Source organism: Phoca vitulina, unplaced genomic scaffold (assembly GCF_004348235.1).
Source record: "Phoca vitulina isolate PV1807 unplaced genomic scaffold, GSC_HSeal_1.0 scaffold1, whole genome shotgun sequence".
In the NCBI taxonomy this organism is placed as follows: Eukaryota; Metazoa; Chordata; class Mammalia; order Carnivora; family Phocidae; genus Phoca; species Phoca vitulina.
The window spans coordinates 63,759,671-63,783,041 of record NW_022589704.1 but is presented as its reverse complement, the minus strand read 5'-3'; the positions used below and the strand labels follow the sequence as shown (position 1 = coordinate 63,783,041).

Genomic DNA, 23,371 nt, shown 5'->3' with positions numbered 1-23,371 from the left:
ATTACCTTTCCTGTTTAAATCACTCAGACTCTGATGCTTGAAACTGGGAGCTGTGACTGGATTAAAAAAATATATATATGTAATATACAAATCTTAACATTTTTAATTTATTGTCTAAATGATAGTCATACAACAGGACTTCTAGGAAAGAAGAAATGCATAATTGTAAATCACTATGAACTGTTCACTAGGTATTAGTTCATGAAAGATGAACCATAGAAAAACTAAATAGGTGAATAGGTGATCACAAAGCCACTCTCTGGCCATGTCTCTGTAGAGTATTTCCACGTCCTAGCAGCCAGAATGATTTGGAGGAGTCATAATATCACAGGCACTTTTTTCCTTATCTCTCTTTGAATAAAGCCCTGAAACCCACTACTTCTCTGGTGGAAAAAAAATGTATATATTAGAACTTGTTTTTTCTTTAGTTTCTGGGCTTAGTTCTATAATGAAAAATTCATGGTAAATTTCGATGGTAAAATTCATAGACAGAGCCACAGACAATCTACTTTCATCCCACCTTTTCTTTTTCTTTTTTTTTTTTTTTTTTGCCTTGCTGACTGTGTAAATAGCTGACACAAAGTAAGTGTGCAATGAATATCTGTTAAGTAAAGATAGCAAACACTAATGTAGCACTTATGAGCCAAGTGTTCACTTATATTAACTCCTCATACTACCCTCTGACATAGGCACTGTTATTAGTCCCTAATTAGTCCTTTTTATTTGGGGGGAAGGGTTGGGGAGAGGACAAGAAATGGACACATTGAGGGGTTAAGTAACCTGCCCAAAGAAAGTGAGCAGAAGTGATCCCAACTCAAGAAGGATGACTCTGGAGTGTATGCCTTATATATATATTTTTTTTATTCAGCTGATAGTCATTAAGCACCCACCATATGTCAGCCACAAAAATTCAATGATGAGTATAATATTTTGCCCTCAAGGAGCTCACTATATCAGAGAAATAGACATATAACAAATAACTAAAGTGCAATTATTCTATGATAGAAAATATAAAGAGGTTTGTTGGGACACAAGGAGGTAATAAACTTTACTCTGAATGAAAGATGATCAAGGAAGACATCTGAGAGCAGAGAATGCTCCAGCTGAGATTTGAAATAGTTTTTCATGAATATAGAATTTCATTCCAGGCAAAAGGAACACCTTATATAAAAGGTAAAATAGTATATTTGTGAATATAGTGAGGCAAAATTGAAACATGAAGCTGGAGATGTAAGCAAAGCCCAGATACTAAAGAAAATTCTATGTTATGTTAAAGAACTGTTACTTTATTCTAAGGCAATCAGGAGCCCTTGAAGAAACTTAAACGAGAGAGTAAGATGAATAGATCTGCACTTAAGAAAGATGTTTCTGGCTCTATAGTGTTGAAATAAAGGGGGTCAAGTTTAGATGGAAGAAGAAGAGTTAAGAGACTACTGAAATAGATTAAATATACAAGGACTTACATGGGTCAGAAGGTTAGGGTAAAGAGAGCATTGACTCGAGAGATAATTAAACAGAATTGGCAGGGCTTATAGATCTATTGGATATTGGTAAGGGAGGGGTGGTAATGAAGAGGTAGAATTCTTCTGTTTCTCTATTTTGGTTTGCATTAATTAATATAAGATACATGTAACCTCTGGTTTTCTTTTTCTTTAAAATATTTTCATTATTCTTGCAAGCTTTTTATTTGTAATTTCAGTGTTCCTTGAGACTCAAAGTTTTAGCCTCTTTATTGTGCTTTTATGTTTATTTATATCCTCGTGCCACTTTGGTTTTAAGATGCTTTATGTCTATGTTGGATTGAAATACTGTATACGTATGTATATCTTTAACACACATCTACATAAAACTTCTGGAGGGCATCCTTTACTACAAATTGAATGTTTTTATGTATCCTGCTTTTTTAGTTTGTCAAATAATATATTGTTATTTATATAACTAATATGTTTGATGGCCCATTGAGAGTGCATCTTTTATATGTTCTTTTTATGAATCTTCAGCATTTTTGGACGCAGGGATATGGCTCTATAAATAATATTTTTTGGAAAGAAGAGGACAGTCAGAGTTCTAGCAGTTAAAGCTGACATTGCTAATGCAGAAACCTCTTTTTGAAGTCCAATATTTTGACTTTTAAATCAAGTATTTTTTATTAGAAAAGATAAGTTTTGCTCTTAGTAGCTAAATATGACCAAAGCATAATTATTTTCAGTGAAAAAAAAAGTTGAAATTAATTGAATGATAATACTTCTCCCAGAGATTTATGTAATAAAACTACATAATTCATGTACCTGTATTTATTATGAATCTTTCCTCCAGAGAATTTCAAGCTGAGCTTTTTTATTCCATTAAATATATATGTATATATTTTTATATATTGCATAGATACAGAGATAGATGGATAGATAGATGATTGATAGGCATTTAAATAGATTGAGGTATAATTGTAGAAACTCTTATTAAAACAATACTGAAAATGCCTAGCACAATGTGATGGAGATGGTTGTTTAGTACTTAAGAGCTGTTGGTTGAATAAATGCATAGGTGAAGGTATATAAGATCACTTATGTTTAGGGATGCAGTGATTTCAAAGGAAAAGGTCACCACCTTACTTTCTAAGTTTCTTTTAATGTTCTGCATCATCGATCTTTTGGATCTGACAATCCAACTAGTACATGCTCATAGCTTTACTATCGAGCCAAATAAAATTGGAGGCTTCACTTCTGAGTATATTGAGTTATACAAAGAATCAGGACTTGCAATCACCTTGATTCTTCTTTCCCCTTGATATCTTTCCCTATTTGTATAAATTAAAAATTAGGATAAAGTATTGTCTTTCATTGTCATCATAAATATCTCAACTTAATTTCTTCATGTCATAGTAATTCTGCTCAATGCATTCTGCTGTTTCTAGATGATGCTTGACTACACTTCAATTTCATCAACTCAATGAATACTAATTCACTAAAAAAAAAACCATGAGAGACTATGGACTCTGAGAAACAAACTAAGGGTTCTAGAGGGGAGGGGGGTGGGGGCATGGGTTAGCCTGGTGATGGGTATTAAAGAGGGCACATTCTGCATGGAGCACTGGGTGTTATACGCAAACAATGAATCATGGAACACTACATCAAAAACTAATGATGTAATGTATGGAGATTAACATAACCTAAAAAAAAAAGCTTATATGCAGATAAAAAAAAAACAAACTAGTCTGTTTAGCACCATGAAGATCTTTTTTTAAAAAAAGATTTTATTTACTTATTAGAAAGAACATGAGCAGGGAGGAGGAGCAGAGGGAGAGGGAGAAGCAGGCCCCCCGCTGAGCAGGCAGCCCGATGTGGGACACCATCCCACGACCCTGGAATCATGACCTGAGCTGAAGGCAGACGCTTAACCGACTGAGCCACCCAGGCGCCCCATCACCACGCAGATATTTTTATAAAAAGGCTATTTGAAAATATATATTTCTATTTTGAAATGTTCTATCCCATTGTGTATGTTTGTTGTCTTCGTGCATTTTTTGGTTTCTTGGTACAGGCTTCCCCTCCCTCTGATGATGCCAATTACTCCTTAGAGCATCACAGCTCTGCCCATATTCCTCCATAGATGTTCTGTTCCCTTGCAGGGTTGTCAAGAGGCCTGTTTCTGAGAACACTTTGTAAAGTGATTGACATGTTATTGTTATACACATTGGCTTCAGTGATTCCACCAATTACAAAATGTTCAGTATCAAAGACTGTTAGCTAAAATACTAGGAAATAAAACCATAGGATTATGTGGAAAAAATTTAGAATCTCAATTTTCAAACTAGATTTAAAATTATAAAATTATCACACTCTTGGAAAAAAATGTGACTATTTGCCCATGCACTTACTCCTTGATATTTAAGGCAGGCGGTGTGTGTGTTTGCGGGGGGGAGGGCAGTCATCTACTATCTGTCAGGATGCTAAATATGGAGATGTGAGGATGCATGAGTTCAGTTAAATGAGAGGTTCATATTATCTAATGACTGTGAAATGTGATAAGTAGATAATAAAGATGTTTACTGACAGGATGGGAATACAACAACAAAAAACAAGCACGAATAGGTAACTCTCTATAGAAGTCAGGAAAGGTTTTAAACAGAAAATAATTTTTGAGCCATGATTTCAAAAATGTATAGTGAATGTAGAAAAGCCTTAACCTGAAGCTCAAACCCTAGGGAAATCAAATTTTTATTGTAGATTTTTAAAGAAAACTTTTTAAAAATAAAGAAAGAAAACCCATGGCAAAAGAAACAGGTTTGAATTTGAATATATCCAAATCTAGAGAAACACAATATATTAACCAGAAATTGTTATGTTCATCACTTAAAAGAAAGAACTGCCTTTTCTTTCAAACCTTGAATCCTCTGACAGTTTTGCTAACATAAATAGCACATTTTTGGTATTGTTTATGTCTGTTTGACAAGGATGCAAAGAGCATTAATACATCATAACTATTTCTAGTTTTATTAAAAATGAGATTAGTGAATAGCTGAATTATTGGCATTGAGCATGAACTGTTTTTTCCACTCCAGTGGGGCAGTTACTACGTACTCTTCTGCCAAATTTTTATCACATTTTTTTCTATTGTGTATACTTCTAAGAGTCACAATAATAGTGAGTCACCATAAAAAAAATTGGTCCTATTCTTTCCTTACTTGTTATGCTAGAAAGAGTTTGAATTTTTATTGGTAGAAATGTACAATGCCTTTTCCTATGATGATAATAACAATGGCAAGTTGGGTAGGCAGAACGTGAAGTCTTTCTTGTGCTGGAGAAATCTCCTTAGAAGTACATATCAAGGGTGCATGTGCAGCTCAGTCGGTTAAGTGGCTGCCTTTGGCTCAGGTCATGATCCCAGTGTCCTGGGATCGAGTCCCGCTTTGGGCTCCTTTCTCAGCGGGGAGCCTGCTTCTCCCTTTGCCTGCTTCTCCCTCTGCTTGCTTCTCCCTCTGCTTGTGCACTCTCTCTCTGATGAATGAATAGATAAAATCTTAAAAAAAAAAGTATATATCAAGGATAGATTTTTGTAAGACACTTGTCTAACATATGAACTGACATCAGATTGGTAAGAGATATACAAACATCATATTATTTTGCGATTGTGCCACATTCCCTCCTTTAGATTCCAATATTAGAGCACATATCTCATCTGTTTTTCTTTCTATAAATGGATGAATGAGATGAAAAAAAGAGTTTAAGTATGATTTAGTGACCTACCCAAGATTACGACATACCTAGTAGAGGAGGGAGTTAATACAAAGTCCCCGTTTCTGACACCTGGTTGATCCAACTTGTGAACAAGACTGCATTTTGTCTCTTGCACCCTGAGCTATATTGGATTTTCATATTCAAGAACCAATTTTATTAATCATTTTGTGTGCATTTATGTATGGTATTCTTGCCAGAATTCTTTATTACATTTTATTTGTGTAATTTGATTTCTCTTGAACATTATTATGATCCATCCTTTTACCTAACCTGTACTTTGTAGACACCAGCAACTGAGAAGAATGAAAGTCAGATTTAAAATCCAAACTAAACTAGTTGCAAAATATAAAACACAGTAACGATAGAAATAAAATCTTGGCATATTTTAAGACAGACTTTATATAAATTACAGCAACTTGGGGGCAGTAAAATTGATGCATTGACACTAACATACCAAACGAATGCAACAATTACAGTTCTGTTTAGTAATAGCACATAAGTAGAAACTTAAATTCTAAATTTATGTACCCTCAAACTGTTTATGTTGTGTCATCTCCTACAAGAAAATATACATAGACATGACAGGCATGGATTGTTTTTACTCAAGTAGATACACATTCAGTATAGACTGCCCAGAAAATAACTTTCAAAATATATTAAAAATACATTTATTTACTGTTTTTTACTCCTAGTGTGTGCATTTGTCTTTCTCAACATGCAGATTCAAATCACTAACTCTATTCTTTCAGCCTGATGATTAGCAACAAGTGAAAGAAACTAAAATTTCTATAGGTTCCAGGCAGGTTTTTTTTTGAATGTCAACTTGGTGTTACTTATTAGTGAATGATGGGAACAGTGACCAACTGAAAAGTGCATGTCCCAACTAAAAAGTTTGGCCACTACTTTGTTCCAGCAAGCAGCTCACATGTTGGAATATGAACCCAGTGTTGTCAGATCTTTAAAATTTACAAAAGCAGGCAGAAATCTTGATTTTTGTGGGTATTAACTAATTCCAAATTTAAAAACACTAATTGGGCCAAATAAGAATGTCTCTGCGCCATAGCTTGTCACATGGAACTCTAAGTAGAGACATGATTCTATAGTAAGATCATGATGCCCTTCAATAAGGACCTTGGTACTGGTCAGGTTCCCACTGTCCTTTGCTCTTTCATTGTCTGTTTAATCAGTATCATAAGAAAGCCCTAGACTATTTCCATTGTATCTTTACAGATGGAAAGACTTCTTACAGTTGTAAACAGTTGTCACCGAAAGAGTTGCTATTTGTGCTCATGCATTTTCAATGATTGTTATTGTTCCCTACAGCCTAATGTCACTGATATCCTTAAATAAAACTTGATTATGCAAAGCTTCCTATTAAATCAAATTTTGATTATTTGAACTTAAAGGAAAAGCTATGGATTATTTATTTTCTATACTCCCTTTTGAGAAAGTAAAGTACATGACTCGCTCATTGTTCCATCTCATTTCTAGGACATTCTCTGGCAAATAGAAGATAGAATGAAAATAATTTATTAATAGAAGTTTGCTAGTTTAGTCATCCACTCATTAAGTAAACTTTTCCTTAGCACAAATTGTGTGCCAAGCATGTTATTAAATATCATTTTATATATATGGATTATTAACTCAGGATAGAAAACCATTCTGCTTCAGGGAAAAAAATTACACTGGTATTTAATTTAATGAGATACAATCTACATTTTTCAGCTTTATTGAGGTATAGTTAACAACATTTAAAGGATACATACAACATATAAGACATTTAAAGTATACATCATGATGATTTGATATATGTATACATTGTGAAAGGATTTCTAGTTAACTAATACATCCAAAGAAATATAATCTACATTCTAAAGTATAAACCTACATTTTGCCTTCAATTCTCTGTAGAACTTTTAGGAAGATGCCAACTTTTTTTCTTAATTCTCCTTCCTAGAAAAGTATAAGATCAGATCATACTATATATCTCTGAGCAGATGTCTAATGGCCGCTTGGTTAATGAAACTTTTACCCTGTATACCAAATACCCTTAGGGGGAAAAAGCCACACACTACAAGTCCACTAGCAAAACAAAAACAAAAACAAAAACAAGAAAGTCAAGGTCTCATTAATTAATTTTAAACTTATTGTTGGTTTAAAGGATTAGAATTTGACAGCTCAAAACTATTTAACTTGTGTAAAAAAAATTAGTGCTCCTATTTGATGAATAATAATGGATCTTTGTTCACCTGACTATTCTCTACAAAGGCAAATTTTTTAAAAATCATATCTCAAAAATAGTGTTTGATGGTCAAGTAGATGAAAGTGAATTCCCAACTTCAAACAAGTTCAGATTCATGTGTTCTTGAAGAGTAATCTCTTCATATCCTTATTTTTTGATGTTAAGATTTTTAGCAGTATGCCAACTGATTCATCATATCAATCAATCAGTCATATACTTATATCAGATCACATTCTATAGTAACAACAGGACTGGATCACCAAAATAAACAGGAGCTTCAAAGCATCCAATTCAGCCAGGGTCACCTGTGCTAACTTAACCAAAATCAAAAGTAGCCCCATGTGTGAAGAGAGAGAGAGAGAGATACACTAACATAATATGGTCTGTTTGTATCAGTTATATTCTTCATTTGAACTCTGGATGTTTCATCAAACTAGATGGCCAACTTGAAGACTGAAATGCTTTTCTGTAACATGTAAAGTTGGCTTGTAAACAAAAAAATATATTTTTTCATCAAGGATTTGCATTTTCTTTTTGAGGTTCATCTTTCTCATATTGTAGCTTACTAAGGGTAGTAGGCAGAATAAAGACTCCTGAGAAATCTATGTCCTAATTCCCAGAATCTGTAAGTATGTAAGTTACATGGCAAAGGAGAATTAAGATTGCAAATAAAATTACAGCTGCTAATAAGCTGACCTTCTGACAGGGAGAGAATCCTGGACTATCCAGATTGGCCTGATGTAATGACAAAGTTCCTTAAAAGTGGAACAGGGAATTAGGAGAGAGAATCAGAGTTGGCAGTGTGAGAAAACCTCGCCTGATTGAGGAGTGGGGCCATGAGCCAAGGAAAATGGGCAGTCTCTAGAACTGCAAAAGGCAAGGAAATAGATTCTCCCATAGAACCTGCAGAAAGGAATACATACCTTCTAACACCTGTCAACACCCCCAGTCAGGCCTTCTGACCTACAGAGCTATAAAATATTAAGTTTGTGCAGTTACAAGCCACTAAGTTTGTGATAATTTGTTACAGCAGCCAAGCAAACTAATGCACTGAGGAACATTAATTTTTTTCAATAATTTTAATTTTTTCCTTAATAAAAAAAGTTAAAATTTTCAGACTTTTCTTAAACATTGTATATTTCTTTATTCATTTATTTTCAGGACGTAATCCACAGCAGCCAGGTCGACATTTCAAGAGGCAGCCAGGAAATGGAAAGAAATGAACAAGAAGCTTCCAAAACACACAAAAGTGATGTTCTTGGAACAGAAATGGTAACTACTTAGAAAGACAATACTTTCCAAACAGATTACAAAGCTGTGTGAAAATTCTGACCTCGTTGTAAGCAATTGCTTTTAATGTCCTTTATGAGATTAATATCAATACATATCAGTGTCTATTTCCACACTTTGGAACTGACATTCTTTGAAAAATAAAATGAGCACCCTAAAAATATGAGTGCACTTTAGATGTTAATTCATATATATTCTGTTATAACGTGAGCCCATGCATTAAAATAAGGGATAGAAGTTTAATTAGCATCTCTCAATGTTCACTGAGGTTTTGAAAGAAAATCACTGTGAAATGAAGAATATATGTACAGTACTAAAATAACTGACTTCTTAAAAGCAATTATTTATTTAAAATTATCTTTAAACATAGGCCTCTCATCTTAAAAAACACACTGAGGAAATAAGCCAAGCTTCTCAGTTCCATCAGTATGTTCAAGAAACAGGTGAGACTCTGTTATTATTTGACCCCAATATACCTTTATCCCACTGATGTGTCTGTGTTTGAATGGAAGCCTTCCAAAGCATAATCCCTCCCACTGAGTAAATTTAGTGACTATGACTCATGGTCCCAAAGGGGACAGAGTAGTATTTCTATATATAATTAGGTTCTGCGTGTGGTAATAGATTCAATAAGCTTCTAAAATAGTTCACTGCCCATCAGCCTTATGAATTCATCCTAAAAGCCTAGAAGGTGATATGCCAGCCACCTCTGAATTGCTTTTTGCCTCGGGGACCTAGAATAAATCTTAATGTTCATCAAGCTCCCTGAGAACAGAAATGTTATCTGGATGGTATTACTTTTAATAACAGATTTAAACACTTCTAAATTCAGTTTTGCAACTTACAGATATGAGATTAAACTACAGACAAATCTGTGCGAGTTTGCATAAGACCCATGCAGGTTGTCTTGCCTACAAAAGGGGAATGAAAAGTTTTGTTGCCTTGAAGAGCTAAAAGGGAAGATTTAAGCCAATTGTGACCCAATCATTACTTGGCTCTAACTATTTTGGCTTTATTTTGGTTTTCCTAATGGAAGTAGGTCTTCCTTTTCTGTTCTTCTGCTGTTCTTTTCTTATTTTATAACTTTTATTTTTTCCTAAGCATGAAAGTAAAACATGCTTATAGAACACTTGAAAAATATATACAATTAAAATAAACAACAGTTCCATTACTTATGAATTCCCATCCAGAGATAACCACCACCACTGTTCTTCCTATATTTCTTGACATATACTAACTTACAGAATGAAAGAGTGCCATATGTACCTTGAACCTTTTTTATTTAACACATATTGTGAGAAGCTTCCTACAGCATTGCAATTTCCTTCTCAAATATCATGTTTATTTGTTATATCACATCCCTGGTATTCTTTTCTGTTTGTAGTCATTGATACACCTGAGGATGAAGAGATTCCGAAGGTTTCAACTAAGTTTTTAAAAGAGCAATTTGAAAAGTCTGCCCAGGAAAAGGTCCTTTATTCTGACAAAGAGATGACCCCAGCCAAGCAGATTAAAGTAAGACAATTTCTCAACATAGAAATATGTTAAGTGTAAAAACCAGATGTAAATGCATAGCATTTTCAAATTATTGAATGTTTGATCTGGTTTTTCAACTAAATCCTGAGCCAGTACTTGTCTGTTCCAAAAGGAGGATATTATTCTACATGAGAAAAGCAGTAGAGTTAAAACTTTCCTCACTAGAAAAAAAATGGAAAAATTATATGTGCTCTAAAATTTAATAACTAGCATTAGATAAAATAATAAAGTCAATTTTAAATGTCAGATACTCTGCTTAAAATTCCAAGGAAAACAAAACAACCCTCAAAAGTACTTTAAGACTTTTATTGTTTCCCTCTAGATTACTCAGCATAGCATATTAAGCAAAGGAGGAAGAATAATCAAGATTATGTGTAAATGTTAAAATACTGAGCTGCTGATGTATCAAATGGGGAATATAACTCTGAAAGTGCAATGAATTATAGGAAAGATAGTAACCTAAGTAGGTCTCTCAAAGGAGTCTGTCACCTGTTGTTTCCAATGGAGATATCGTAGCAGGTGGACAGGTGAGGGGCAGTGCCTAGGTAGTCTTCACCACTACACCCGTTTTTATAAGATTTGACTTTTTTTCCCTTAAAGATCGGAAGTGAATGTGAAGAGACTTTAAAACCATCATCACTTGTGAGTACCTCTTCCACTTCCTGCATGTCGACCCTCCAGAGGAAGGAAACATCAACCACAAAAAACAGTGACCACAGTGCCACTTCCTCAACTCTGGTACAAGTTAATGCCACCACTATGGGAAAGACGGAAGAATTTCCTCCTCCCCCACCTGATATATTTCAAACTCCAATAGATGTGACAGCATTTTCCCAGTCCCCTGAATTCCCCAACTCTCCTAGAATACCACCAGTACCCAAAGAATTATATACTAAGCAAAGAAATTTGTACGAATTAAACCGTTTATATAAACACATGCATCCTGAGTTAAGAAAAAACTTAGAAAAAGATTATATCAGTGAGGTTTCTGAAATTGTCTCTAGTCAAGTGAACCCAGGGAGCTCAGTTTCAGCAGATGTGCAACAAGCCCGGTATGTTTTTGAAAATACGAATGACAGTTCTCAAAAAGCTCTGAACTCAGAAAGAGAACACTTGGAGTGGGATGAAATTCTGAAGGGGGAGGTGCAGTCCATGAGATGGATCTTTGAGAATCAGCCTTTAGATTCCATCAACAATGGCTCTCCAGATGAAGATAACATCAACAAGGGCATTGCTAATCAAGAAATTATTGCTGGTGGTGATGTGAAATATACCACATGGATGTTTGAAACCCAACCCATAGATACACTGGGGGATAATTCTTCTGGCACTGAAAAAAATGCTGAGAAAATTCCTGAGCTAGCCAGAGGAGATGTCTGCACAGCCCGGTGGATGTTTGAAACAAAGCCATTAGACTCAATGAATAACATGCATCAAGAAGAATCAGTGGTAACTGCCATAAAGGACATAACCGGAGGGGATGTCAAGACTGTGAGATATATGTTTGAAACTCAACATCTGGATCAGCTTGGACAGCTTCATTCAGTGGATGAAGCTCACCTGTTGCAACTCAGGTCTGAGCTCAAAGAAATTAAGGGAAATGTTAAGAGAAGTATAAAATATTTTGAAACTCAACCATTATATGTTATTAGAGATGGTTTAGGTCAAATGCTAGAAATTAAAACTGTTCACAGAGAAGATGTTGAAAAGGGAGACGTGAGAACAGCACGTTGGATGTTTGAAACACAGCCCTTGGACACAATTAACAAGGATATCACGGAAATTAAAGTTGTCCGAGGAATATCCATGGAAGAAAATGTCAAAGGTGGGGTGAGTAGGGCAAAGTGGCTATTTGAAACTCAACCTTTGGAGAAAATCAAAGAAGAGTCAGAAGAGGTCATCATTGAAAAGGAAACAATAATAGGTACAGATGTCTCCAGAAAGTGTTGGATGTTTGAAACGCAGCCATTAGACATTCTAAAAGAAGTTCCTGATGCAGATCCTCTAAGATCTGAAGAGATAATAGGGGGTGATGTACAAACTACTAAGCATCTATTTGAAACACTTCCAATAGAGGCTTTAAAAGATAGCCCCGATGTAGGAAAACTTCAAAAAATTACTGCCTCCGAAGAAGAAAAGGGGGATGTTAGACACCAAAAATGGATTTTCGAAACCCAACCTCTGGAAGACATTAGAGAAGATAAAAAAGAGTACATACAAACAGTGAAACTTGAAGAAATTGACAGAGGAAATGTAAAGAATTACACACATATCTTTGAATCAAACAATTTAATTAAATTTGATGCATCACATAAAATAGAGGTGGAAGGAGTCACAAGAGGTGCCGTAGAGTTAAACAAATCACTCTTTGAAACAACACCACTATATGCCATTCAAGATCACCTTGGAAAATATCATCAAGTCAAGACAGTCCAACAAGAAGAAATCCTAAGAGGTGATGTAAGAAGTTGTAGGTGGCTTTTTGAAACAAGGCCCATTGACCAGTTTGATGAAAGCATTCATAAATTCCAGATAATTAGAGGAATATCTGCTCAAGAAATACAGGCTGGAAATGTGAAATCTGCTAAATGGCTATTTGAAACCCAACCTCTTGATTCGATTAAATATTTTAGTAATATGGAAGAAGTAGAAGGTAAAACTGAACAAGCAACAGATATTGTTAAAGGGGATGTCAAAACTTGTAGGTGGCTTTTTGAAACCCAACCAATGGAGTCTCTCTATGAAAAAGTTTCATTAATGACTGGCAGTGAAGAAATTCATAAGGGAGATGTCAAAGCCTGTACCTGGCTCTTTGAAACTAAGCCACTTGATACCATAAAAGATGCCTCCGAAGCAACAGTCAAATTGCAAACTGTAAAACAGGAAGAGATCCAAGGTGGGGATGTTCGTACAGCATGTTTTCTTTTTGAGACAGAAAATTTAGACAGCATACAAGGAGAAGAAGGAAAAGAAATCAAGGCCATAGAGATGGATATCCAAGCTGGGGATGTCTCCAGCATGAGGCATAAATTTGAAAATCAATCTTTAGATTCTATAAGTTCCAGTTCAGAAGAAGTTTTGAAAAAGATCAAAGCCCTAAAGACTGAAGATATTCAGAAAGGCAATGTTTTAAATTGTAGGTGGCTTTTTGAAAACCAGCCAATTGATATGATAAAAGAGAGCCAAGAAGGTGATGAATTAGTTAAGACAGTGACAGACATACAAGGTGGGGATGTAAGAAAGGGGTGCTTTATTTTTGAGACTTTTTCTTTAGATGAGATTAAAGAAGAATCTGACTGTATCAGCCCCAAGAAAACAATTACTGAAGAAGTAATGAAGGGTGACGTAAAAAGCTACAGAATGCTCTTTGAAACCCAGCCACTCTATGCAATTCAAGACCGAGAAGGGTATTATCATGAAGTGACAACAGTTAAAAAGGAAGAGGTAATTCATGGAGATGTACGAGGAACTAGGTGGCTTTTTGAAACAAAACCACTAGACTCAATTAATCAGTCAGAGACTGTGTATGTTATTAAATCTGTCACACAGGAAGACATTCAGAAGGGAGATGTTAGTTCTGTCAGATACAGATTTGAAACCCAGCCACTGGATCAGATTTCAGAAGAATCACGTGATGCTATGCCCACTGTGGACTATATTCAAGGTGGGGATGTAAAGACAAGTAAACAATTTTTTGAGTCTGAAAATTGTGGTAAGAATACTCATATAAGAACAGTAAGTGTCAATGAAATACAGAAGGGCAATGTTAAGACATCTACTTGGCTATTTGAAACCCACACCATAGATGAGCTGAGAGGAGAAGGGTCGGAATATGACAATATCAAAACAGTCACCCAGGAAGATATGCAGAAAGGTGATGTGAAGCAGGCAGTATGGCTTTTTGAAAATCGAACTTTGGATTCTATTAAGGAAGCAGATGAAAGCACCACAAAAATCATCAAGGAGAAAATCCCTCCTTCTGATGTCAAGACAACTACATGGCTCTTTGAAACTACACCCCTTCATGAATTTAATGGAAATAGGGTAGAGAAGGTAGAAATTATTGGCAAGAGCATTAAGGAAACGTTAGAAGAACTCTACTCTCAAGAAGTTATTGAGGCTCCTGGAATCATCATTGAAGCTGATGAAGTTGGGGATGTTCGAATGGCAAAATACAAGCTAATGAATCAAGCATTTCCTCAGATACAGAAAGAAGAAATTATCAGGGTTGATCTCAGAAATATAATGGCGAACCTGCTTTCCAAAAGAGACTGTACAAAAAGGGAGATTTGGCTTAGTGACGAAGAGAAGGGAAATGTTAATTTGACCAAAACTCAATTATTAAACAGATCGATGGAATTTCATGCTGAAAAAGAAGAAATAGTGAGTGGTGATGTACAACAAGCAATAAAAAACCTGTTCTCTGAGGAAAGATCTGTAAAGAAAGGCATTTTAATTCAGGAAGATGAAAGAGGAGATATTAATATGACGATCTATTGTCTTCTTTGTGAAAACGCTGGTGACACAGTTGAGCGTGAAGAAGTAATAGGGGGTGATGTAAAACGTACCATTCATAATTTGCTATCTTCTGTATCAAACAGTAAGGTATCTGAAAGGGCTAAAATCGATGCCTCTGAGAGGGGAAATGTTCAGTTTTTCACAACATGCATAGAAACTGGAGCTTTGGATTATCTTAAACAACTCCAGACGGGGTCAAGTGAGACACTGACAGCTAGGAAACAAGAAAGTGAGGAAGAAATAATTGGTGGCGATGTGGAGGGTGCAAAGCTGTTACTAAAGACAAGGCAGTCTCAGGTTGAACGTACTGTTAACGAAACTGACATCATCCCAGGAGATGTGCATAATACAGTTAAGGTTTTTATGACAGAGCCTCAGACTACATTTTGCAAGACACCCAAAGAAGAAATTATAAAAGGTGATTTGAAATCAACCCTAAACTCCCTCAGCCAGGCCATAAATCAGAAAACAGTGGCGAAAACAGAAGAAGTTATAAAAGGTGACATGCTGGCCACACTCAAGTCACTTAAGGAAGCAAACCACCAATGGAAAGAATCTAAACAGCCCAATGCCATCCCTGGTGATATTGACAAAGCTATTGAATGCCTTGAAAAGACCACAAACACACGAACAGAAATCCTGAAAAAGGAGCTTATCCAAGATGACCTTGAAATATCATTAAGGAATCTGAAAGAAGCCCAGGGAGCTTTCAAAGAGGTGGATAAAAGAGGTGTAATGAAAGAAGATGTGAAAGGGGTGATGGGAAGGTCCTCAGAAGAGCAGAAAACAAAGATTCATCCAGTGGCTGTCCAGAGGGACACAAAAAGTGTTCTTCAGCCAAGACCAGGACCATTTGAACCAGCAGCCAGGTGGCAAGCGGGAGTAGATGTTCCCAAACAAACTACAGGCAAATCTTATCATGGGAATTTAAAAGAAGAAAGAACTGAAGCTACTCTCCCTAAAGCCCCCAAAGGCACTGTAAAGATTGTCATAGGCCGTGAACAAAACAATGATGCTCTGGAGAAAAGCCTGAGAAAACTATCTAATTCACGCCACAAAGCTATTAACAATGTGTTGGAATCAGGGGACAAAATGGGTGTCTGGACTGATACCACAACAGAGCAGCATCTTAGTGATGAACATGTGAGCAGACAATTGACTTCAACTGTGTCAGCGAAGGAAAATCTAAAAGCTAAGGAATCGGAAACTGTGAGAGAACAGAAGAATGCTATCTTTAACTCTACTAAATCTATCAATAAAACAGTGGGAAGGCAACAGACTCAAACTGGTAAACTGAGGGATGACCACCAGAAGACTGAATCTTTCTCTGTAAAGAGTCCTAAAATTACCAAAAACACTAAAATACCAACAGATAAACAAAGCCCTAAGGCCAGTCCAACCCAGGGTCTGGTCAATATGACAGTCAGGGAGACCTGTGAAGCTTCAGAGGACTTTCAGAAGCAAACTTTGTTAAAGCAAGAACTACAATGTTCTAATAAAGATATAAAGAAAAAGAATATGATCCCTCAACCGACTTTGCCTAGAGATCAAGACATACCAAATATAACAGAAGTGAAAGTCTCCCCAAAAAGCCACAGTAAATTTAAGGCAACTGACAAAAAACTGGCTGATGTTCATCTGAAGAGCCAGGACTTTCTAATGAAGACAAATACTTCCACAGACTTAAAAATGGCAATGGAAATGTCCTTTAATTCAATCAACCTTAACCCTGAAAATAATGTAAAAGAAAGCGAGTACTCTCTCCCACCTCCATCTCCACCTCCTCTGCCACCTTCCAACGCATCATCTGAAATCGAATTTCCTCTTCCTCCTCCACCTCCATTAGTGATGTTGCCTGAAAAAAATGCCCCAGAAGTGATAAAAGCTGAATTTGAAAGTTTCCTGGGCCTCCCTCTTCCTCCACCACCAGAAGATGATAAATCTGAAAGAGAATGTCTATCAGTTTTTCCACCACCTCCCCTTCCTCCAACTCCATCTCTTAAACCAGCGCATCTCCTTTCCTCCTCTGTTCAAGAAAAGCATAGGGGAACATTCATACAATATTCCCAAGAAGCCTCAAGCTCTCAGCAAACTCATTCTCAGGCTAAAGTCCTAACAGGAAAATCAGGAGTACTTTTGCCACCTCCCACACTCCCCAAACCCAAATTTCCCAAACAGATAGAAGATAAAAAGAATTGCAGTTCCCCAAAAGTTGAATTGGAAAATTCCCTGCCAGATATGGAATATAAAATTATTCCCTCAAAGGATCAGAAAAGAGTAATAATGGCAACTAGCAGTGAACACACAGAGATGAAGCAGAACATATCTAGAAGAAGTCTTGATGAAAGAAAACAATTATCTATGGACTCTATGAGGTCTCTCTCCCAGATGGTTCCAGAAACTTCACTACCCAAGGCAAAAACAATGGCACCTCTTATAAAATCTCATTCGTTCTCAGCATGTTCAGGAAAACAAAGTCCAAAACCTTACATGAGAAAATTTAAGACACCTTTAATGATTGCTGAAGAAAAGTACAGACAACAAAGAGAAGAGCTTGAAAAACAGAAACATGAGCGTTCTTGCTACAACATAGTCAAAACAGAAAGCCCAAATCAAAACATGTCAGAGTTGCAAAAGGAAGTACTGTTACAAAAAACAAATGAGGAGGCTCCTCTACCTGGAATGGATTCAGGGGTCACTTTGGTTCAACCCAACCCAAACTCTCAAAGTCATTCTCAAGTACTAAGAGTGTGTACTGACAACCAGCTTTCCACAACACCAGCGAGGACAGTCACCACCAAGGGGATCCAACATGTTCTAGCAGCCTCAGAAGACAAAGCTACCATGGAAAAGGAAGTTTTACAGAACTCAAGGGACATGTTACAATCTATATCAGCTTCTGAAATTAAACAGAAGCACCAGAAGTGTAGTACACAAGAAACACAACAGAAGTATTTGGAGGAGTTGCACTTGCCCCAAAGAAAACCAGTTTCCCCAAGTTTCAAAGTTAAAACTTTCAAGCTTCCAAACGCAGATCACAAATCAAATGAAACAGACCACATCTATGAAAGCCGTAAAAGGCAATCTGATGTTGATGTTCAAACCATTAGCAAACAACAGTACCAGAAAACCGAGAAAACTGAAGCAGGCACTGAATATAGTAATAAGCAATCTGTAGCTGAAAAATATTATCAATTACCTGAGAAGGAGAAAAGAGTAACAATAAAACTGCCTGCAGAACCCACAGGGAAAAGCCATGAAAGTAAACTCAATATAGTTCCTGAGAAGCAAAGAGAATTTAGAGATTTGGAGAGTGGGAAACCTCAAGGAAGTGAAAGAACAAATCAGGAACCATCAACGATTGGTCCAAAGGAAGAGAGACTAATAGTTGAAAGAAAACAAGAACATTTGAATAAATCAGCACAGGAGGTAGTCAAGCAAAAGGTTACTGATGTACATCTTGAGTCACAGACCCAGAATTTTCAGCAAACACAAATACAGACTTGTGAAAGTCAAGTTGAACATAAAAAATTGCCCCAGCCATATAATAATCTGCAGGAAGAAAAATGTCTTGGAGTCAAGGGCATACAACAGAAACAAGTCTTTTCTAATACTAAAGATTCAAAGCAAGAGATTACACAGAACAAATCTTTATTTTCCTCTCTCAAAGAATCCCAGGAGGATGATGGAAAATGTACTATAAATATATTGGAATTCTTGAGAAAACGTGAAGAACTACAACAGATTTTGTCTAGGATAAAACAGTTTGAAGTGGAGCCAGATAAAAATGGCCTTAAAACATTTCAGACACTGCTAAATATTATTCCAGGATGGCTATTAAGTGAAGAAAAAAGACAATATGGTGTTTGCATTGCTATGGAGAATAACATAGAAAAAATCAAAGAAGAAATAACGCATATTAAGACTCAAGCGGAGGATATGCTTGTGTCCTGTGAGAATGTAATTCAAACAGCCATGATATCCTCCGAAGCAGAAAAGCAGAGAAACAAATCCACTAGCCTTAATGAAACGTTCTCTAAAATGTCTAACGTTAGTGAACAGCAAGAAAATACAATCGTAGAAAAAACAGAGCACCGCCAAGTAGCAACTCATCATGAAGCAACTGCTCACAATCATGTGAAAACCCATCACGAAATTAAACTGGATGACAGCAAGATCTCTCCTCCCTCCTTGAAAACACGCCCACCATCACCAACTTTTATAACAATTGAGTCTACTGCCCGGCGACCAGAAACCTCTGCTAAGGACCAGCTCTCTCAGTCCCCTAAAAAAGACACTTTTGCTGAACCATCACCGAGAAGTCCCGCGTCACAAACATCCAGAGTTGGTGCAGCAAACGCTTCCCTTTCTCCACCCAGGAGTCGCTCTGAGCAGCTTGTCAAACTCAAAGACACCACCGCAAAGTTAGCCAGAGGGGCCGCCCCGTGTCCACCGGTGACCCCAGTTCCGATAGTAGAGAAAAGGTCTGAGATCATCACGTCTCCTGCAACACTCCGTCGTCAAATTAAGATAGAAACTCGTGGTAGGGACTCCCCACCCACAATCACCATACCTATTAGTGTAAATCATGTAGACGGTGGCTCCTTCAGAGGATCCATGGAAGCTCAAGAGGAAGTTAGGCAAGTAGAGAAAAGGGCGGCTTACGTTCACAAAGACGCAGTGAATTCCGCGCAGCGCCTGGTGCCGGACACGGAGAGTTTTGACTCGGTGGAGATCATCCGCACGGTGGAAGGGCCTCGCCGCACAGAGCGCACGCAGAGGTATGAAGCCGCCAACCGAACTGTCCAAACGGCTGAGAATTTCCTGAGTGACCACGAAAATGAAATAAACAGATGGTTCAGGGAATTTGAGGCTGACCCAGTTTTTGAAGCAAAGTCGAACAGAGGAGTTTATACAAATGGAGAAGCAGACCATAACATTAAACAAGAAAGCTGTTCGTTTTGTAAGGAGGAATTTGGATTGAGATATCTAGAAAACACCAGTTTTCCAGGCTTTTCTTGCAGTCGTCCTAGAGAGCTGCAAGAAAAAATTCCTGTGAAGCAGCCCAGCGTCCACTCTGAAACAAGGTCTGTGAGTGAACATTTCTCAGGTGTGGATGCGTTTGAGGATCAAGGTGTTGGGTCGACGATGACGACGGTCTCTTCGTCACATAGCTCAGAAGCTGGCAAATCTGGCTTTGACTTCAAGCATGCCCCACCAACCTATGAAGATGTCATCGCTGGCCACAGTTTAGATATTTCTGATTCACCTACAGAGCTCAGGAGGAATTTCCAAAAGGCATGGCAGGAGAGTGAAAGCGTTTTTAAAAGCCTGGGATTTGAAACTTCGGATGCTTCTACCACTGAGATGAGAACCACCTTCCAAGAGGAATCAGCCTTTATAAGCGGTAACCGAGCTTGCGCAGTGTGCAGATTAACCCATTTAAAGGCACACGGTCTATAGCTAGGATGATTTGCGGTTCAAAGGGTGTTTGAAAATAACTGAAACTAACAGCTTTCCCTGGCTGAGAATATCCTTCTCTTTACAATGCTTGCTCTTACTACTTTCTTTTTACAAAAGCATCTAATATAGGATTCATCTGCACTGTGTGAGAATAACAAATGATATTATATAGGTTATTGAGACCTGTATTTGTCAAGGTAAATAAGACTTTGGATAAAGCAGCAGATATAATAATTGTTAATGTAATAGCATTAATAATTGTATCTAAGTGTATATTTAATAATGGCACACCCATAGCACATTATTAATATTTTTATTAAAAGTTAATGTTTTATCCACTTGCTTAAGACAATATTAGATAATATCTATTGACCTACTATTGACATATTTTTAACTGCCAGACTTAAGTGGTGTTTGCATTTGAGTTCAATATAGCCTGGTAATAATCCAACAAACAATTTACACCCTTCATATGTTCTTCAATGATTTTTATTGCATAATATCTTTGACAAAGTATAAGTATGGAGTTAGACCTTTTGTGTATTTAATTACTGTTACTAAGTTGGATGGAGTTAGCGTTCTCTAATGTCACTAGTTTTTTTCTATAACTAATTTTTTTCACCTTTCTTAAGCTCCAAATGAGAGCTCAATTGGCCTCATTCACAGATGAATATGGACAATACATTTAAAAAATTTGATCATATATTTAGAGGGAGATTCAAAACACATGAACTGAGTATTTTTTAACATCAGAGAACAGTTTTTTTCTTTATATTTCCCTACTTTTTATAATTAATGAGGCTTTACAATAAAAGGATTTGACATAATTAATGTGCACCATTAGGGTAGTCCATTCTTCTAAACAGATTGAAAGAAATATCAAGCTCAAAAATAAAAACTACTGAAACTAATATTTTTGCCTCTATCATATTTGCAACATATGTGTCTAGTTTATCAGATTAATATGATTTCTCAATGTGCTTGCTTCTGACATAATCAAGCAAAGCTGTCTAATTAATTTCAAATGCTCAGTTTCTGTTAAGTTGGCTAAAATCATATAGAAAATACAAAAAACAAAAACACCCAGTGTTAAATATAGAAATATGTGTCCTACTAGAACCAATAAACAAAGGGGATCACTTAGTAGCTCAAATCAAGCATCGAAGCCCTAAAGTACATCCTTATTTATAAAAAGAACCCTGAGCATATATGCTTTTATATGTAACTAATATGAAAGCTTAGTTCGTTAGTCTCAGTGGATTGTAGTGAGGATCAAAACAATACTGAGGTAAAAAGTTTTCTGTCCGTTTCGAACCACTATCTAAGCACTGGCTAGCGATATAACTCACCTGAGCCCAGCAGCCTGGGCCTGTGGGTGCTGTAGAGCAAGGGAAGAGTTAGGAAAAGTGTAAAAGGCAAACATGAGAATCCAAAAGCCCTAAAATCTAAAGCCATTTAGACTGAGGAGAAATGACCCTGAGCATCTCAATGTATTCAGGAGTCTCATGTATTAAAGTTAAGAAATGATGTCACAGAGTCAACGCTAAGTCATCACGGAAATATTTAAATAAATACAATATCTTCAGCTTTAAAATATATGTAGGTACTCTGGAAAAATCATTCCAGAATGCCTTAAAAAATGAAAACTTTGGCTCTGGATTGTGCCAGAACCCCAAATCTGATGGTAGGCCTATGTCCAGAACAGCAAGATTAGGACAACAGTCTTAGAGTTTTTACTGTAACTGCATGGCCAGTCAATGTGCTGGGGTTTGGTTTGGCTTGACAGTGTGATTGAAGATAATATCTTGTAAACTTTTGTAAATTTTTATTTTTAGAAGCTGCTACTCCAAGACAAGGAAATATGTATACTTTGTCAAAAGACTGTTTATCCAATGGAGTGCCTAGTAGCAGACAAGCAGAGTTTTCATAAGTCCTGCTTCCGATGCCACCACTGCAACAGTAAACTGAGGTAAAATGTTGTGTGGTCTGTGGCAAAATCTTGGAGGAATCTGCAATGTACACATGTCTCTAGAAGATACAAATTTGTCTAGATCTTGTTGCCATCAGCTAAAACAACAATAAAGGGGGATGTGGTCAGGTTCTGTTATGTTTTTCTCAGGATAGCCATGACCTTTTTCCTATTGACATTTTGCTTTCCCGATCAAATCCAGAAGGGTCCCTTTTGTCCAAACTTGGAGAGCACAGAGATAAGAAAGATCAAGAAATGCTGTGCAAATCAGGATTTTTAAGCTATTAGTTTGGTCTAAAGTCTAGATTCTACTTTCAACCTTATTTTAAGTAAGCCCAATGTGGGACTTGAACTCAAGACCCTGAGATCAAGAATTAGCATGCTCTACAGACTGAGCCAGCCAGGCACCCCTAAAATCTAGGTTTTAGATAAAAAGTCAGCAAACTTTTTCTGTAAAGGACCAGGTAGTAAATATTTTTGACTTTATAGGCCATACTATTTCTGTCACTAAATTTTCCAATTGAGTGCAAAAGCATCCACAGATAACTAAACAAAAAAGTGTGGCTATAAACTGATGGACCCAACTGTATTCCAATAAAACTTCATATACAAAATCAGGTGGTGGGCTGGAGTTTACCTAGGTCTGGGTGTTCCATCTAAGTAAAAAAATAATCATAATTTAGAGTATTGTCAGTTTTAGGTAAGATATACTGCCCCCCCCCTCACTCTGGTGCAACAGAAGCACCATATTAACACAGTTACAAATGAATTTTAATGAATGTGGCAATTGGTGTGGCTATAATCTGAGATGTGGAAATTGTAATTATTTTGCTAAAGCCAATGTGTATCAGGCTATATCTTCTTTGGCTTTAATTTACAGTGTCAAATACCCCTTATTGCAACATGTTTTTTCTTTGGTTTCCATGACACCAAAGTATAATGGTTTCCTCCCACCTCCTGGGTATTCCTTCTCAGACTCCTATGTGGGTGACTTTCTGTCCATTATTGAAATGTTAGAGTTCCTTAGAATTCTGTTATGGCCATTTATTCTTCTCACTGTTTATATTCTTTATATATATATATATATATATATATATGTATATATATGTATATATATGT

At 36.6% G+C, this 23,371-nt stretch overlaps 1 protein-coding gene across 1 annotated transcript in view; it reads left to right on the top strand.

Moving 5' to 3' along the window:
* The window catches only part of XIRP2 (xin actin binding repeat containing 2), a 341,970-nt gene extending 319,757 nt beyond the window's left edge, over positions 1 to 22,213 (top strand). Inside the window, exons 6-10 of the mRNA XM_032408845.1 lie at positions 8,638 to 8,748; positions 9,137 to 9,209; positions 10,151 to 10,281; positions 10,903 to 20,227; positions 22,119 to 22,213. Of these exons, the coding sequence (XP_032264736.1) occupies positions 8,638 to 8,748; positions 9,137 to 9,209; positions 10,151 to 10,281; positions 10,903 to 20,227; positions 22,119 to 22,213 (9,735 nt within the window). The remainder of the gene's footprint in view (positions 1 to 8,637; positions 8,749 to 9,136; positions 9,210 to 10,150; positions 10,282 to 10,902; positions 20,228 to 22,118) is intronic.
* The last annotated feature ends 1,158 nt before the right edge of the window (positions 22,214 to 23,371 follow it).